At 38.6% G+C, this 19,143-nt stretch overlaps 1 protein-coding gene across 3 annotated transcripts in view; it reads left to right on the top strand.

The window, feature by feature from the left end:
• Positions 1-19,143, top strand: part of PIK3CA (phosphatidylinositol-4,5-bisphosphate 3-kinase catalytic subunit alpha) — a 39,695-nt gene that overhangs the window by 5,258 nt on the left and 15,294 nt on the right. For 2 of the 3 annotated variants that reach the window (XM_071566392.1, XM_071566390.1), the window contains exons 2-6: positions 11,848-12,264; positions 13,768-13,977; positions 14,648-14,898; positions 16,504-16,749; positions 17,613-17,698. In XM_071566392.1, coding sequence (XP_071422493.1) covers positions 11,913-12,264; positions 13,768-13,977; positions 14,648-14,898; positions 16,504-16,749; positions 17,613-17,698 — 1,145 coding nt within the window. In that variant the 5' untranslated portion in view covers positions 11,848-11,912. Of the gene's footprint in view, positions 1-4,903; positions 5,089-11,847; positions 12,265-13,767; positions 13,978-14,647; positions 14,899-16,503; positions 16,750-17,612; positions 17,699-19,143 lie in introns of those variants that run through there. The other variant, XM_071566391.1, reaches the window with a different exon arrangement.

Here is a 19,143-nt window from a genome sequence, read left to right as displayed (position 1 = left end):
AATGCAAGGAACTTTGAAAATTACTGAAAACAAAATGATCAAGATTCAGCATTTCTTCTGAGACTAACCAGCCATAAGTAGAAATATCTGCCTGTTCTGTGATCTGAATCTATTGGACGAAAATTTCCTGTTCTTGGGACTTTCACATCTAACTTGCTGGAAGAGTGAGGAGACTGATCTCTGCAAAGATGTTGGTAAACTAAACACTGAGTGCTTGAAAATACAACACAAAATAGGGAGAATAAGCAGGAGGTAAAGGCTTATTTACCAAGCAAGCACAGTGGAGATTAGTTGTTTCTTTCTCAAACTCAATGTGCTTTCTGTGATGGCATCCAACTTTGCTGCTTGTGCCATTAAGTTACTTTTCATTAAAGCTGGAAAACACTAACTTGACTACAGGCATAATTTGAAAGATTGAAGTTAATAGTGCTGACATAAGAAGAAGTTTCTATATAGGGCTAACTTCCTTTGGGAAGAGGGAAGTCAAAATTATCATTCCAAATACCATAAAATATGCTTGTGGTGTCATTAAACTGCTTAGATTATAAAACATACCACTTACTCTTCATTTTTGTATTTACATTCCCAGCTCACAACAGAATAATCAGGAAATTCTGCAACTGGATTATAAAAGTGGAAGTGATACTAATAAAACTGAAAATTGCTCTTCTGTCTTTGTGGATGTTGTACAACCAGTTCCACTCACCAGCTTATCAAGGCAGTCTCCACTGGTGGGAGGAAAGTGATTAATATGTTGTATTTTATCTTCTTGCAGTTTCATGCTGTCTCCTCTGAAACCTTCAATTTTGATGTTAAGTACTGTAAAAGAGCACTTGTCCCAAAAAAGCCTCTAGTGTCTAAATGAAAGAGCTAATTTTTAAGCAACAACCAGACATCTTAGTCTTGATTGTGGTGTATAATTGAGGATGTGCCTGTGAGTGCCACTGTTAGTCTAGAAAGTTTGTTACAAAGATTGATTTATAATAAATTATCTTTGTACTTTGGTGTAAAATAGTAGTATGTGAAATTATAATGCTGTCATTGTAGATGAAAGACTCAACCAGTTACGTGAATTTTTGGATGTGTTTTCTAGGTAAAAAACATGCTTAAATCAATTTTAACACTTTATTTGAGAAAGTAAAGTTTAATGTTTTTTCTCATGTTTATCTTCTCACCCAGTTTGTAGTTAGTAAAATTCTAATAACTTGCCTTCCTCTTCAACTTGCTCTGAAATGGAGGATAAAGCACTGATGTTGTTATCACTGCTCAGCAGCACTCCCTTGATCTCAGATACCTCCAAGCTGGAAGGTTTTGACATGTTAGGGAGCAATGGCAAAACTACCACCAAGAGATAAAGATGGAAACTGAAAACAGAAGCCAACGAGCAATAAAACGGGAGAGTTGATACACAAAGAGAAGGATATTAAAACCTGGCTATGGAAACTCTTCTTAAATATGTTGTCAAGTTGTTTTGCAATCCAGTTCTTCAACTACTTTCATCACCTCTTTTCCAAGCTTTTCGTTGTTATATCAGCAGGTAGCCAGTATCACAAACAACTTCAGGATGATAAGAGAAGTGTAACTGTAATTATAGATTCCAATCTCTTGTTGTCCTGATATGTGAGCAGGTTATTTATTTAAACAACAAAGAGGATGATTTGCAAGATAGTTACCCTTCCCTAATTGATGTTTTTTATGGGTGGAAATTAAATCCAAAACACTTAAGCTTTTGTGATTTTCTATTCTATTCTGGGGTTAAACTCCACCAGGCTGAAAACTGCTTTGAGGTTTTTTTAATACACACACCTACAAAAACATTAACAAAATGTTTCCAATGAACTATCCATGTATTAAAAAAGTACTTCCTTATTTGTGCAGATGTGTAAAGTTCTCTTAATAGCCAGTATCTTTTTGGCTTTTTAAAAATAAAAGTCTTTCTATTTAATGTATCCTTCTTACATAGCTCTGACTGTAAGAGTGGGCTGCAATGTGCTTTAGTCTCAGAGCCTTTAATCTGGATATGAAAGTGACTTCCCAAACTGGGAATCTGGGAAATGTTTAAACCATTGCAGAGATGCGGGTGATAGTCACTGCCTAAATACCTTTGAGCTTATGTCACTTCTTTGGAAGCTCATGGTAACTACAAACATTATTTAGGCAAACATTACCCATGTCTTTCAGATGTATTGAACACAAATTGTTGGTACCCTGACTTCGTTAGAGAAACAGTTTGGGTTACAGCTTGAAGTAGAGGAAAAAGAGATGCCCAGCAAACAGCTTAATGACTCCACAGCCCCACACATGAATCTCATGCTTTTGTGTGGTTTGCAGAGGAGGGGGTAAGGAAGGGGTTAATAATGTTTACAGTATATGCCTTAAACATCAAGCTCAGTGGTGAAAGGTGTTAGAGAAACACCCCGGATGCCTCTGCACAGGCCCCAAGAAGGGACAGTTTCAGTTCTGGCCTTGCAGAGGCAGGACTGGACACTTTTCACACCAACACTCCATTGTGGTGTGTTATGCAATGAGTGCAAGAAGTGGGGTCACAAATAGGACACTTGATTTTGGGGGGTTGCCTCGTATGACCTCCAGAGCAGATCCCTGACCACTCCCGAGTTAAAACCTGAGCATGTACAGTAGTGAGACCACCTGCTCTTGCCTCTCACACTAATGAGGGAAAGCCACTCCCACTCTCGCCTCTCCTGCTAACGAGGGATGGTGTAAATGTGACTCTGAGAGTGAACTGGGAGGGATCCCATCACCACAAGGAAGCCCAGGGCCCTGAAGGACCAAGGGGAAGCCACTGGATCCTCGACAATGACTATCTTCTGCTTGCACTTTCTGTCTTCTCTTTGTTTCTCTTTCTCACTCTTCCTCTCTCTCTTTATTTTTCCCCCGTACACTTAATGTTGCAAAGCAAACTCAGTATTGTTGACCTGGCATTTGGTGTTGTTTGCATCTTAATTTGGGCTGAGGACTTTCAACATTGAATTGTAACAGATGTTTCCAACAGACATGTACAAGAATGATAAACATTTGGATAAAGTTGCTGAAGAACCATTTGTCACGGTTCACCAGAGCTGGTTTTGTACTTTAAGCGGAAGCTTGCAGGACCTAATGACATACACAGTCACAAGGAATCATGTTTGTTTGCACTTGTTGATCACAAATGCAAATGGATTAGTGTCTCAAGCATCGTGATTGTGGCATCCAACCTGTAAATGCAGAGAAAAACTGCTGTTCTACCAGGGTCAACAGCCAGAACAGGAATCAATGCTCCTTCAGAAACTTTGGTTTGTAACTTATATGACACAGTCATATACTCTTACAAAATCAGGAATTCAGTCTTCAGTGTTGTTTTACACAGAAGGCCCAGTTTTCTGAGGTGCTGTGACCTTTAGGGAGATGAAGTCTAATGGAACCAATTAGTGGTGCCAAATGCTTTGCAGCTGAACAGCCTCCCCACTTGGTGTGTGGGGTAGGCAGGACAGTCTCCATCTGTTGCTGGAGTAAATAAAGGTCTGTTGATAATATTCTATGGAAAAGTGTTGCTTACCTTTCAGCAGGGTTATCATCTACTGCTAAATAAATGTTTGGTTAATCACCATTGACCCTGTGTCACAAACAAGTTTACTAGGGAGTAGGACTCCAGTATTTCTAACCCACCCTTGGAAGAGCCGTAGTGTTTTCCAGTTGTGGTTGTAGCTTGTGTAGAATAGACAACAGCTTCTACAGGGCAGTGTTTGCAAGGAACCAGATTTGTTTGCTTGCTATTTTATTTCTTGTGTCTTTGTATAGGATCATTTACTAAGAACTGTCTTAATTTCAGCTCTTTATAGGGCAAGTGTATTTAGCTGCAGAATTGAATTTCGTTCATTACAGTGGCTGTGGCTTTGTGTTAACTCTGCCACAAACTTCCTTCTCTCAACAAACGGTTTTGAAAAGGGAGCTAAGAAATAGCTCAATGGAGAATGTATTGTTTCAGTTTTTCAGTTAAGGAGCTTAAACAAAGAGAAAAATAAAACAACCTACTTCCACAGCTTTTGCTGAGGCACGTGGTTCCTTACAAATGCTCTGACAGAAATGAAGTTGCATCCCATCCTCTGTTTGCCAGTAAATAAAAGATAATGATTTCTGCTAAGTGAATTCAGTAAGTCCATGTAGACTAAACTCATGCTTCTGTAAATACTGTTTGGCTGCAGAACTCAGTTAAGATACAATAAATGGAAAGCTAATTTTTGTTTGGATTACAGAACAGAAACTTCAGTCTTCTGGTTCACTGTTCTAGGCTTAATATTAAAAATCTGTGAAGATGCAAAAAACAGTGCAATCCACTGCCACTCCAGAAGTATTTGGTTTTACACATTAGTTGTTTTCAGGCTCTGGAGTAACTTAATACAGCAGAAAACCATTATCTCAATTTTAAGTTGCTGGCAGACTCCATCCTAAGAAATGTTACGTGGGAAGTACACAAGATACTGTAAGTTGGTCTGATGTCTTTCTCAGCTGTTTCTTAGTCAAGAAAGGGCTTACAGGGTAAATACTTTGTGTGAAGATGAATGTAAATTAATAAACAGAATTGGGCCTAATCTCAGTCACATTTCCTTGGGAACACAGTGCCCTCTGTGCCTTCCATCCAGAGAAGCTGGCCAGGTGAACCTTGTAGGTCGAACCCTCTTAATGCTGTTGCTTGTATTAGAGAGGTAAGTGTAGCTGTGTGAAGTCTGCAGAACCTCCGGAGTTTTACTGCAGTTCTGGATATGGACAGTGGGAGAGGAAATCTTTCCTCTTCCTCAATACAACTGGAGGTTTATCTTGCTGCAGCAGAACGTGTTCCTTCCAAAAGCCAAGGTGACGTGCCTGGGGCGGTCAGCACCTGTCCCAGTTCCAGGTCTGCTCCTCAGCTGCTCCCACCGGGTGGAGAGTCAGACTCTGCCAACACCTGGATTAACTCTGCTCTGGTTCCTTGTCTGTGTGCCAGCACTTCCTGTTTTTAAAGATCCTGTTTACTGTCTGCGGTCCAAATATCCCAGGAAGGTGGGAGGATGGGAAGAAACATGGAAAGAAAACTAAACAGCATTATTTAAGGTGGAGTTATTTTGTATTTTTAGTTATGTATTCAGCATTTGTTACTTCACAAGTATAGCTTAATGAATTATGTTCTAGAGTGATCTTTTGCTTGCATTGTTTTGCACTAACTTCCAAAAGCAGAACTGCCTGCAAAAGCTGATATTGAAGCCCTTAATATTTATAGCAACAAGCAGAGTATGGTTTGTGGTGTGCTTTTGCTTGCTGTTCTTTCTGATGTCCACATAAAACAGTGTTTGTCAGCCATATGAAATGGGGTATTAAAGAAAAATATGTAATCAGAGGAAAACCTTTCTATGGGTACAACATGGCACGTTGCTCTGATTTTGTTGCCAAACTTTAAGGCTTTTTATCTAATGAGCTTGAAAGAATTTGAGTGGTGCTCACTGAGCTCCAGAGCTCACACCTTGCTGTGGAGGAACAGCTTCACCCAGAACAGAGCCAGGTGGGAGAGAAATTCTCATCCTGCTACCGAGCAAGCCAAGCTAATTGCTGAAGTAATGAGTAAGCAAATATGTGAAGCATAAAAAGATGCATCGCTTTTCTAATTCGTTGTTGTCCTTTATGACTATTAGTCCTCTATAAATAACAAAATCCTGTCGTTTGAGGTGAATCTAGAAATGGAATTACTGAATGATTTTGGACTAAAAAGGAAGATTTAATTCTAGGCTTTCCTTTGTTTAACATGAGAAAAAATTCTGCCTTTAACTGGAAGAAAATGTTCTAGGACAGACATTCTGCCTTTGGAATGTCATGGGATCCCTGGGGAAAAAGCACAGTCGTAGTGGGAATTGTAGAGGTCACCAGCAACTTGCAAATGTTTCTTTCTCGTGATCCTGTTTTCATGGCTCCCAGACAGTGAGCGAAGCTATAAACACTATGAGGGAGGGTGAGCAAGGGGATTTGAATATAAGAATTCACAAAGCTCTTTTGGTTTTCTTGGAGAGAAAAAAAATATTCCAGCAATAGTAAATCTTTTTAAAATGTTCATCTTGGTTTTGTTTCAGCTTTTTGATCCTGTGTTTTATTCACTAACATAAAACACGTCTTGCCTCTTGGGCAGCACTTTACAGTGAGTTCTTTTTTTTTTCAGGATGACCTCACCATTAATTTTATTAATGGTATGTGAAAGTCACTATGAGAATATTGACTTCTGAAATTTAAAAAAAAAATTGGACATAATATAACTTTAAAGAAAACAGCTCTGAGATGTAGTTGACCCTCATATCTAACTAACCTGTGTTCTCATATCTAACCTGAAACTGCTTTTCACTAATTTCCAATGAGGTTTTACATTCTCAGGAAAGAGTGATCTTGTATTTCTTCTGCACTGTAATTCTATGGATGCTACCAATAATTTTAGAGTCTTTTTAGCTCTGCCTAGAACAAGGCAAATGTACTTGGCCTGTTTTTGGAGGGGGGAATAAGTAGGTAACTACAAATAAAATTGGTAACGTTTGGAACTATTAGCCTGTTTCAGGAAAAAACAAATTGCTACGATGTTTTTGACAGTGTTAAACCCTTCTGTTTGCTTCCCTTGAGCTGCTGTTTGTGATCAGATAAGCAATTCTGCGTATCCATGCGTTTTCTGGGAAACAAGCATGAAAGTAATACGTAAGAAATGAGACACGACTGCAATGCAACAGTCTTCTGTTTTCTGTTCTAAAAAAAGCAATATTTCTACCACTCAAATCTGTGTGTAATAGTGTTTTCATGGAGGACAGCTTCAGACATCTTTGTACTAGTCTTCCTGGATTTTGGAAAAGTGCCAGCTTGGCAAGCAGGAAGAACAAAAGGACAGTACTGAAAATACCAAGTCTGGGGCGGTCTTACTGTCACCACACAGCAGTTTGGACAGCAGCAAAATTAGACAACTCTGCCCAGTTTTCTTCATGTTTTGGAGTGCCTGATGTGTCTGAAGATGAGGATAAAACATTGTGGCATTTAGGAAGGTTGAAATGTCCCTTGCATTCTGAAAAGTGTTGTTCTTGTTCCAGGAACTTTTTTATCTGCACAAACCCTCTGTTTTGGGGATTCCACAGTACTTTATAAAAGTTTATTTGGGGGTCATATCTGTACTTGATAATTCTGTCAGGGTAATAGAGAATCAAGACTGTTTAATGAATAGAAGCCTTTTTCTTAAGGCAAAGCCAGGATTCTAGAGGAAACTTCTGCTTGGAAAAGAAATCAAATTAGACACAAATCCTAATGAGCTGCTCTCTGATACCGAAGATACCACAAATTATTATAAAACATTGCTACATCCTCTCTATAAAAACAGTGTAATGGGATTTGTCTTGTGACTGGAAAAACTAATGGTCTTCAATTAAAGTGTAGCAGTTTACTGAATGACTCATTCAGTTTCAAATATGGACTGATAAAATTATACTGAGTGTTTAGTCTGTCCTTTTGAATGGATTTTGAAACATTAGCTGATGTTTATAGCAATGCAAAATTACTCAGTTCTCAGTCACTGGAATGTGTGCACCTCTTTGCATAAGCATCCCATACTTTATACATTCCATACAATATTACAGCACAGTACACTTCTTGCTTCCTTCTGTGCTTGCTAGATTTCTGGCTAGTTGGTGTATCAGAGATGGAAACATTTCCTTGCAGAGCCTTAAGAGTAACTGCAGGTGCTTGTGCTGATGAAAGCGAGCTTTAACCATACGTCTCCTAGAGGGAGCAATAATTATTTTTCCCCATAAGTTGACCCACTTAAATGCACAGTGTGTTCTTACCTGTGGGGTGATTAAACTGTCATAGTTTACTTAAGCCAAACTTTCTAAACTTGGTATCTCTTAATAAGGGACTATATCAGCTATATCAGATGATGGCTAGTTTATATTAAGAAAACAAACTATATAAATTAGCATTAATATGGTAAGTGTATCTGGAATCAAGTAGGAATCTGTATTATAGTAGGTATGTTGTTTATCTTCTCATTTTCTCCCACCATGTATGTTTACTCTCTTTGAATGGAATCTCAAAACTTGATCACTTTTGGGTTGGGTACTCAGCAAGGTCAGTGGGCTACTCTCAATCCATTCTCCTCCCAGCCTGTGTTTGTGCTCGGGATTGCCCTGATCCAGGTGCAGGCCTTGTTGAAGTTCATGAGGTTTGCACAGTCTCACCTCTCCAGCCTGTCCAGCTCCCTCTGGATGGCATCCCTTCCCTCCAGCCTGGTGTCCCCACCACGCAGTCTGGTGTCACCAGCAAACCTTTCTGGGGGTGCCCTTGATCCCACTGTCCCTGTCACCAGCTGGTGGTAAACAGTGCCAGTCCCAACACCAACCCCTGAGGATACCACTTGTCACTGGGCTCCACCTGGACATGGAGTCATTGTCTGCAACTCTGAGTGCGACCATCCAGCCAATTCCTTATCCACTGAGCAGTCCATCTGTTGTATCCATGTCTTCAGTTTAGAGACAAGGATGCCATACAGGACACTGTCAAGTGTTTTGCACAAGTCCAAGTGTCCCAAAGCTTTTGGCAGGGGAAAAATGTTTAAGGTGCTTGTGGAAGGTCAGGGATTGCAGGTGTGATGCCGTGTTCGTTTGAAGTGTTTGCCTGTACCCTCAGTTTGACTCAAATAACATCTCTCTAGAATTCCCTTAAAATTATAGTCCTTTAACTGTCGAAGAACATAATTGATTCTATTTATTCCAGGCAGCCTTCCAGATTTGAAAGTGTACACAGAAACACAAGCTGCCAGCTATACTTCAGAACTGTTTCTGTTTACATTTTTGCTTTCCAAATCCAAACCCTGGAGGCGTGATTACATGTGTAAGTGAAATTAATGTGCACACAGAATGACTGCACCGTTCCAGCACGTCTGTATCCCAGTTTAAAACAAAAGCTGCTGTCTTTGTGCAGTTGTCTAAAAAGTGTAGATTTTGGGATGTCACTTTTGGACCGTTTGCAAGTTTTTGAAGAAATGGTATTGAGTTGTCATTTAACATTTGAATTATTTAAGAAGCCAAGGTTGATACTTATTTTGAAGAGATAAAAGACATTTACTTTGAAGAGGTAAAAGGATTTGATATTTATGTGTGTGTCCCTCACTCCTGCTTCTGTTTCTTAGCTGGCAATTGTTGGTGGGGAGGCAGGAAGATTTACAGTGGAACAAGCCCCTCTTGCAGTGAAAATGGGCTCTTATAGTTCAGAGGAGTCTCAACTGGATTGTGAACTGAAAGATTTCTGGTATAAACTCAGTCAGTGTTGTAAATATTTAATTTGATTGTGGTCCATCTACACTATCATTGTGGGGACAGGAAAAGTTCATATAACTGCATATTCTTGTTTATTTGGGGCTTTTGGGCCGGTTTATGCCATAACAGTGATGTGTTTGTCTGTGCTTGTAATTAAGGAATGTAAATAGGCACTCGATGCAGTGATGTGGGGAGGGAGTCTTGTTCATGCTTTCACAGATCAAAAAGATGCCATTTAACGTGTATGTTTCTTTTTATTTGTAAGCTGAGAATAGTTATCAGTAATGTGAAATCCTCCAAGTTACTCTGAATGGTGTTATTTGGGCTCACTGGTAATGTTTTGTCATTGGTAAGCTTCCCAAGTTTGCCTCTTTAAATACACTCTGTGTGCTTAGAACTTTCCATTTCAGCATCCGCTCACTGAGACTATCACAATGATGAGGGAAATGAAACAGCTTCTTTAAGCTCTCTTTGAAAAAGAAGTCAGTTGCAAAGCCTTTCTAAATATGCATGACGTGTTAGTGGGAAAGCATTTTTTCTAAATCTGCAGTGGCATTTCAATACTTCTGTGGATATTTTTAAAAGCCCAAACTACAACTACAAAGGAGGGATTAAAAAGCACAACCGAGTTGCTTAGGAAGCAGTGGATTTGGGGAAACATCATTTTCATTCTAATGCTTCTTTGTAAGAACTGAAGTGTGGCAAAAGCAGGTACTGGATGTACTTGGAAGAAAACTTTACAGAAAGTACCAAGACATAGAGGTGCAGAATTAAGGATCATTGTTTTATTTTTTAACTTATATTTAAAAATTTTACATAAGATTTATATATTTATAATTTTGTTTTTATATACACAAAATGTACATTTATATCAATATATTTTAAAAATTTGCTGAGCAAGGAGCAAGCATCATATTAATTGCTTTTCCAAGATCTTTAAGAAAGCTGGTCAAACAGAAGTGATGTGAAGCTGTTGGTTTGGGGGTTTCCCTTTCTTTCTGGTATTAAGAAAGCTAAGATAAAGGGAGAGCCCAAAGAGGGTTTGTGACTAGTGAGGGGACGAGGAGCAATGGGTGCAGACTGAAAGAGGGGAAATTTAGGCTAGGTAAATATTAGGAAATAATTCCTCCCTGTGAGGGTGTTGAGGCCCTGGCACAGGTTGCCCAGAGAAGCTGTGGCTGCCCTATCCCTGGGAGTGTCCAAGGCCAAGTCGGACAAAGCCTTGAGCAACCTGGTCTAGTGGGAGGTGCCCCTGCCCATGACACGGAGTTGGAACTAAATGATTTTAAAGTCCCTTCCAACCCCTAACATTTGATGGTGCTATGATGGATCTCTGTAAAATTAAAAGCAGAGAATGCAGAGATAAGGAACTTCATTTCATTACAGAAATCTGAGATATTGGGTGAAAGTAGCAGGCTTCAGAACAAAGCAGAGCAAATGTATTGCAACATGGAGCTTTCCTCCCTCTTGTCACAGGGTGCCAACAGTTTGTGTGCGAAAAACCCTGAGCAAACTCAGCAGCTCTTGATGGATTTCTTTTGCAAATACACAAATACGTGGTTAAGAAAATTAAAATTAAGTAAAAATTATGAGTGTTTGTTGTTGAAGTATCACCAGGTGCCTGCCTGGTGGTTCTCCTCTTTGTTGGCATCTGCCCTTGGCCCCTGGGTTGTGAGACATCTCTGCTTGGTCCAGACAATATTTTTCTTGTAGCTGCTCTAGGCTGTCATGAGCAGCACAGCTGGAAGGTCAGACGTGTGTTCCCCTCCTTTCCTTTGGCTTGGCAAAGACATTCATGCAGCTGCCAAAGGGAACTAGAACAGGGAATCAATGCTAAATAAAACAAGTCCAACTAAAAGGTGTTAATGGAGCTCTCAATTCTTCTGTCTCATTCGTGGCAAAAAGGTTGTGTTGCAAAAAGTAGCTTATACTGATCTACAAGAGCCACAGCCAATCTTGTGTGTACATGGATTCTTAGAATCAAACTTAGAAGTTTTAGTAAATATTTATAACTATTATGTTAGTGTTGCTTGAATACTTTAGAGATTTGAAATAAAAACATTTCTTTAAAAAAATATGAAAGCATTGGTTTTGGCTAAACTTCACAGCTGATGGTTTGTATCATCCAAATGATAATTTGTTTCTCTTTCCAAATTAAAATGTGAAGAACCAGGTTTGAGATTGGATTAAAATTTCTGTAATAATTTGAATAGTACATATTTTCATCTCCCATGCTATTGAAGTGTTCTAATAATGAATTATAAAGTTCAGGTAAAATAAAAATCCTCTATTTTTAAGACCATATGTATATTGGCATTTTTCCCCAACTAATGTGATTCTACTATTAACTGTTTTGCTTCAGTAGATATTTAGATCAAATGCTAGTCCTTAGGTGTCAGTTTTATCAAATCATTTTTAATGAATGTAAAATATAGCCATGAATATTCATCTGTAGTTATAAGTGGTGTATAAACAATTTTATCCAAAAGTCCTGGTACTGTTTGTATTTTAAATTTTAATATTTAAATTTCTGATTTTTACTCAGGCTTGCACGTACGAGTCACTGCTTGAAAAGCTTGGAGTACAAAGTTATTATCTCAAGCCTCAAAAATGCCTCCACGACCCTCATCTGGTGAACTATGGGGCATCCACTTGATGCCACCGAGGATCCTTGTGGAATGTCTTCTCCCAAATGGAATGATAGTGACACTAGAATGCCTCCGTGAGGCCACCTTACTGACTATTAAACATGAACTCTTCAAAGAAGCAAGAAAATACCCCCTCTCTCAGCTCCTTCAGGATGAATCTTCTTACATTTTTGTAAGTGTTACACAAGAAGCAGAAAGAGAAGAATTTTTTGATGAAACGCGGAGACTTTGTGACCTGCGACTATTTCAGCCTTTTCTAAAAGTTATTGAACCAGTAGGTAACAGAGAAGAAAAGATTCTGAATAGAGAAATAGGTGAGACCATCTTTTATTTAAACACAGTTAATATGTTTAATTAACTTCTCCTCTTCACAATGTAAAGAATTCAAACAGGTTGTTTTCATCACATTTGCATTTCATAACTGTCAGTTGTTCCATCAAATGTCCAAAGGTGCTGATCATAGTAAAGCCAGTATTTGTAAGCTGTGAGTTAAATTTATTTTGCTGTTCTGTTTGTTTCACATGTAAAGCCTTGGCTTTATAAAACTTAATTGCAGTTGCTTGAGAGTTAGACGATATCTTTTTGCTTGTCTCTTACTAGCAGGATGTCGTGTTTTTACAGAGCAAAGCCTGTTCTGTTTTTTGGGAAGACAATCATAATTTGCTTTGAAATTTACACAATTATAAATTCTGGATTTAACTACGAATCTTAAACCATATTTGTGGTGACATGTTTGCTCTAGCTTGCTTAGAAAGTGAAATTTCAAATATTAGGTGGTTTTTGCCTTCCCTTTTCCCCTTTGGACAAAAGAACATGGAAGAGGAGGGAAACAAACACCTTAGGCTGGAGAATCGGATGGAAGAGAAACTGTGATGTTTTGAATTATCTCTGAGTGGTATATTTTCCATGATCCATTGAGGAAGTATAGGGAGATTGGCATGTATTCCAGCATGTTGGTTAAGTATTACTATCAGGGAGTACAAACCTATACCCACTCCTGTTTTGTTGCTAACAAGTGCGTACTGCAGTGGCAGAGACTTGTCATCTGGAAATACTTGTTCTGGGGTGCTCCTAGTTGTTAAATTATTTAATTGTTATGGCTGCATCATAAGGAAACTCAACCTGCTCAGTACTAGGGGAGACTCGTGGTTGGGTAACCCTGCAACACGACAATTGAAAGTTTCCATTTGAACATTCATGCATAAATAATGATTTATCCAAGTAATCTCATTAAAGTAAATGGAATTACATCTGAGACTGAGGACCTGAGAGAAATGGACTGTTATTACATGAATCAGTGCCAAAGAGCTTAAGTTCAGTATCCCTTGGAATGCTTGTTGCATTTCTTAAATAATGTAAGTAATTAAAAAAAATTAATAGCTGTCATTCAATTGTAAGTTGATTCCGGTCCTGATAGCTCCCAATAATCCTGCCTGGGCTTTAGAAAAAATCAGGTGTCACAGCTCCTCTGGTTCCCTTTTAGGAAACTTTGTGCTGACTTTAAAGGAAGTTTAGTACTGGTCCTTTTCCTCCAGGAGGAATGTCAGCTGTAAGAGCAGTGACTTAAGTCTTCCAGGATCTTCAAGGAGCGTACACCTGTTTTCTAACCTTTTCTGTGTCTGTGAGTGCACTTTAGAACTGTGTGGTTCTTGAATGATATAAAACAATTATGTATACAAGTAGAAGCTCATGGTTAACACAAATATTTTAGGTTGTGTTTTGCTTAAAACATGCTTTTTTTGTGACCGATAGAAGAAATCTTTAGCTCTAATTGCCAGTTACAATTATTTCCTCCTCATGCTGCTTCCATGCTGTAGGTTTTGCTATTGGTATGCCTGTCTGTGAATTTGACATGGTCAAGGATCCAGAAGTACAGGACTTCAGAAGAAACATTCTTAATGTTTGTAAAGAAGCAGTGGATCTTCGAGATGCCAACGCACCGCACAGCAGAGCACTGTATGTGTATCCTCCCAATGTAGAGTCTTCAGCTGAACTACCCAAACACATATACAACAAACTAGACAAAGGTAAGATCAGTATTTACAGTAGAAACAGTGTTTGAAATCAAAGAGTGCAGCTGGTGACTTCGGTAAATCACTGTTTTATGTACTGTATTTTGTACACTCTAGCAATACCTTACACCTGAAGTTCTTCAGAATAATTTTCTTGATAGAGTGTAGGTTCAAAAGGATAATTAAAATCACACTTTTTATTATTGTGATAAATAAATTTTGAAATATAACTCAGTAAATAGAGGTGACCTTTTAATGAATAGGAACAACTTGTTGGTTTTACAGTTTTCTGTGACGTTCAGAAATTTGGAATTAAATGATGCTAAATCACTGAGTTACCTTGCAGTCCTGAAATATTAAAGAGTTACTGCTGTTTTCTTGAAGTCCAAATAGTCAGTAGTATTCAGTTAATAAAAATATTCTTAACCTCAGGGCTAAAAGTTGGAATTTACACTAGAGTCAAAAATAAACTCAGTGCACCCAGTTCCTTGAAGAAGTTATAAACCCTCTGTCAGTTTGGACTATGAATCTTGCTTACATCTGTTTTTTTAATACTGAAAGCAATTCCCTGTGTTGGGGAAGGGGTGGGAGTTGTTTGGTGTAGAGTTTTTTGCAGGGATTGTGCTTTTTGTTTTGCAGCTGCATTAAAAATAATAGACCTAACATGATTTTACATTTATTCTAGGGCAAATTATAGTGGTGATATGGGTAATAGTCTCACCAAACAATGATAAGCAGAAATACACCTTAAAAATCAATCATGACTGTGTACCTGAGCAAGTTATTGCTGAAGCAATTAGGAAGAAAACACGAAGTATGTTGCTGTCATCTGAACAACTGAAACTTTGTGTCTTGGAGTACCAGGGCAAATATATCTTAAAAGTGTGTGGCTGTGATGAATACTTGCTAGAAAAATGTCCACTGAGCCAGTACAAGGTAAGTAACACAAAGAAGGTATTTTGAACTCCACTAAAATAGTCCACATTTGTGGGGGGAAAAAGGGATCAATATTAGGTCTGGCTTTTTCATTAAATTAATCCAAGTCATTGGAAGTAACAGTGTATGCCCCTTGAAACAGATTGGCAAATGTGTGTAGTGTGCATATTTGTTGCCTCATGAGCTTCAAAAGAGTGGGGAGGAAGGATAATTTAAACTAGAATTTGTATCACTAGTGTGATTTTTTTCTTCCTCTTTCTTACATCTAATGTTAGTGATAAATCAGTTGCAGGTACTTTCAGAAATATTCTAGATTTTTGACGACAAGAGATTAGTTAGATTTGAATGGTGCTAGTGCAGTACAAAAGGAAATTTGATCGGATTGTAAATCATGAGACAACCATTGTTGCTGTAAATCTTGTTCTAAAGAGGTGGAAAAAGAGAAAACTCTTTTCCTGTTACTTAAAGCTTTATCCCTTCTTTAGTGAGATAAAAGATGTAAATTTCCAGCACCACAGAAAGCATTGCTAAGCCTTCCTTGTGTCTGTCTGTCCTTCACTGCCTGGGTTTTTGTTAGTACTGAGAGTGTGAGACAGAACATCTGACAGAAGAGCATCTGAGCAGCCCTCTCTGGAACAGACAACAATGTCACCCTGTAGATTTCCTGACAGATTGCTGCTGCTTCCTCTCTGAGGAATGAATTGTTGTAATAAACAGCTTCCATTTCTTCAGCTAAAATGGTTGACAGTCTGATCTTCAGAGCAGTGGAGGAGAGGAGGAGGGGTGGGGGATCCTGAGTAATGGGAAAAGCAGCTTTGTACTGTGGGAGCTGGGGAACAAGTGCAGGCATACATGAATAATTTTGTATAGTCATCCTAAGATCAAACACTAGACCTATTTGATCTAGCGTGGCTTCTTCAGAAGCATCTGGTTTGCCTTTGCTGTGCCACAGCAGAGCTTGCTCATTAACTCCAGGGCTGGACCTGTCTTAACACTGTATTTTGTGGTACAGTTGCCAGGCTAAATACTCTCAGCACTCAAGCCTGACTCAACACCAACAGCCTTACAGCTAAAGTCTGTGAGGATCAGTCTGTCAGGATCAGTGCTGAATGTAAGGTAATAAGCACAACTGAACCAAAACTGAGTCTGTTGTTTGCCTCATGCCCCTGTCTGTGCCCAGGAGTATCAGTCACCTGTGCCTGGGCTGCACAGCAGGCTGGTACAACACTTGCTTCTTCAAAAACAGCTCAGCTGCTTCCAGGAACAGCTCAAATCTGACTGCTTTGTGCTGGCAGAGCTAAGGAGCTGTGCAAGAAACCTGACCAGTCTTTTTGTTAGCTCCATTGTCTCGCTCCACTTCAACCTTCTGTTCTTGTAGACATTGTTCATATCTCAAAATCTGTACGAAGTGTGACTGTGTGACCCTACTCAATATGTATGGAAACTGTTGGATGCTGTAACTATATAAACACTGTAAAGGGTGTACATAGAGGAACATGACAAGCCCTTCAAATACTTTTTTTGATTCCTGAATATATTTAGGTTTAGATTACCAAGACTGCAGATTTTTGAAACACTCAGCATTTTGGATCTGTGTTGTTGCAGTATATAAGGAGCTGTATAATGCTTGGTCGCATGCCCAACCTGATGCTGATGGCGAAGGAAAGCCTGTACACGCAGCTGCCCCTGGACACCTTCACAATGCCGTCCTATTCCAGGCGTATCTCTACAGCCACACCCTACATGAATGGAGAAGCTACAACCAAATCCCTCTGGACTATAAATAGTGCTCTCAGAATCAGAATCCTCTGTGCAACCTATGTAAATGTAAATATTAGAGACATAGACAAGGTAAGGCAAGTGTTGTACAGCATCATGTGATTTCTGGCAAGTCATGGTTTCCCTCCTGAGTTTTCTGTTCTGTGTTGACTATGGAAAAGAAGTGCTACTTAACATGCTATAAAATTATACGATTTTTTTATTTAAGTTGAAGTACTCAATTCTAAAGAATTCATCCATATCTGGAAACTTGTATACTGCTTAAAAAGTGCAAGTTGTGGTAATTAGATGAATATTCTGCCTAGAAGGAGCAGGATTAAGTTTGCATAGTTCCCTTCAGCAGGGTATGTAATGGCTAGAAAAAGAAAACCCATGTTGCTACCTGTCTTCTAAATAATTCTGTTTAAGAGTAAGTAATTGACAGTAGTTTTGGTGAGGGGATGCTGGACAGTGTGCTGCTGCCTGTGTTTATGAGAAGAGAAGTGTGGGGTGATAACGGAGAAAAAGCAGGTGTAGCGTTAAGTCCTATTCATGACATATACAACCCTGGCTCTCCTTCCTCAGAATTTGTTGTCTTTCTTTTCACTGTACCTTGGCCCAGGAAGAATTGATAATAAATTCCAGGGTTTGGGGGTTTTTTTAGTGTTCAAGTTTGTTACTGCGTTTTTTAAGAAAGTTTTGCAATTAATGAGAAAAAGACCAGAACACTGTTTCTGGAAGGGTTTGCTTAAATACTGGGCTTCACACCTGACAGAACATGAATTAATTTGGACTGGGGAGTGTTGAGGCTGTTTAGTTTTCAGTTTTGTTTTTGTTTTTCACTAGCTGAAAATGAAAGGCTAATGGGTTGTAATCATGGTATGTGTTGATAGCAATTGAAAAATTTGTTTACAGTAACATGTCAGAGACAGTACTAATACCTCTGTTGTTTTCAGATCTATGTTAGAACAGGGATCTACCATGGAGGGGAACCTTTGTGTGACAACGTGAATACTCAGAGGGTACCATGTTCTAATCCCAGGTAAGTTAAATACCTGAGTGACTACAGAGAACCTGATTTCCAGGGCACCATAAATGGTAGCACTGAAGGAGTAAAGGCTCGACTTAGCCAATACTCAGGTAGAGCTCCTTGCTGGGAATCCTTGCCTCAAGTTGTGTAAAAATGTATTACATAACCCTATATATAAATAACAGTTTAATTCAAACACAAGCACTTTGTCTTGCAAATAATAGTATAGTTTCTTCACTGAACAGGTCTGTTTTACATGAGCACTTACAGTTGTCTCTGAAACAGCAATATCATTCTCACATATATATATATAAAATATTCATAATTCACTCCTTAATATTGTGAAATCAGCATAGCTCTAGAAAACTGAGCTCTGATTTCACCCCTAGATCAGCAGCAGGTGTTCCAGCTGCAGGCTCAGATTTCACTTTCAGCACGAGGCAGTGTGATGTCATGTAACCTGCCAGTTGGTTTTGATGAGGTTGCACAGTGTGTCCTAAAGGAGACCCATGGGGATGTGGAGAGATAAATATCACCTGCTAACATGGAAGTGACTGCCAGAGCTGGGCTGATTTTTCAAGATGTTTGATGTACTGTCAATTTCATCTGGAAAAATAAATCACCTGAACTTAGGAGGGCAAAAAGAAGTTTGATACATATAAATATGTAAACATTGGAGACATCTTTTAGCTGCCTGTTCTCATAACTCCAGCGAATGAGAAGGTGTGAAGTTCCAGCACCTGCATCTAAGATTAGATAATAAGTATGTGTACTGAAGTAATTCTTGCCTTTCATCTTCTGACTTCATGTCTTTATTAATACATTTTGAAACTTTTTTTTTTGTCTGTACATTTCCTAAGAATATGATTATGTTTTATAATTAGAGGGATAATAATACATGATTTTTATATAATTAGAGGGATAATAATACACATAGTTGTTGAAAAAGAGACTCTCCTTCTGAGTTGCCATGAATATAGCTGTACTTGAATTGGTAGTTTAAACTGTTTTAGAGAGAAAATCTTAGAAAGGTGGTGAAGGTTATGGCTTAAAACCATTAATCTAATCAGACAGATCTGTATTATATGAAATGAACACATAAGAAAAGCAAATTAAAGTTTATCTGCCAATTTCTTCATTCTTAGAGAAAGGCTTTCACAGTTATTTCTTTGTTAAACTGCTTCTAGTAGCTACAGACACATTGAAAAAATTAATGCTGTCCTTGGAAGCTGCTGCCTCTTTTAGCTGAGAAAATTCAACGTGACAATCTGCTTAGAAGAAGAAGCTGTATTCAGAAGTTTCTCTTCAAAAGCTCAATTCTACCAACTGAGAGCTAAATTCTACTTTAAAAAGTTCATGAAACCAAAACCAAGTTATTCCAATAGAACCAATCTGTTCCCTTATTACTATGGTAAATACGATAATACTTGAGTTAAGACTGTAGCTTTGAGTTTCCA

Source organism: Pithys albifrons, chromosome 11 (genome assembly GCF_047495875.1).
Source record: "Pithys albifrons albifrons isolate INPA30051 chromosome 11, PitAlb_v1, whole genome shotgun sequence".
Taxonomy (NCBI): domain Eukaryota; kingdom Metazoa; phylum Chordata; class Aves; order Passeriformes; family Thamnophilidae; genus Pithys; species Pithys albifrons.
Note: the sequence above shows the minus strand (reverse complement) of the source record. Positions and strands in the feature narration are given on the sequence as shown.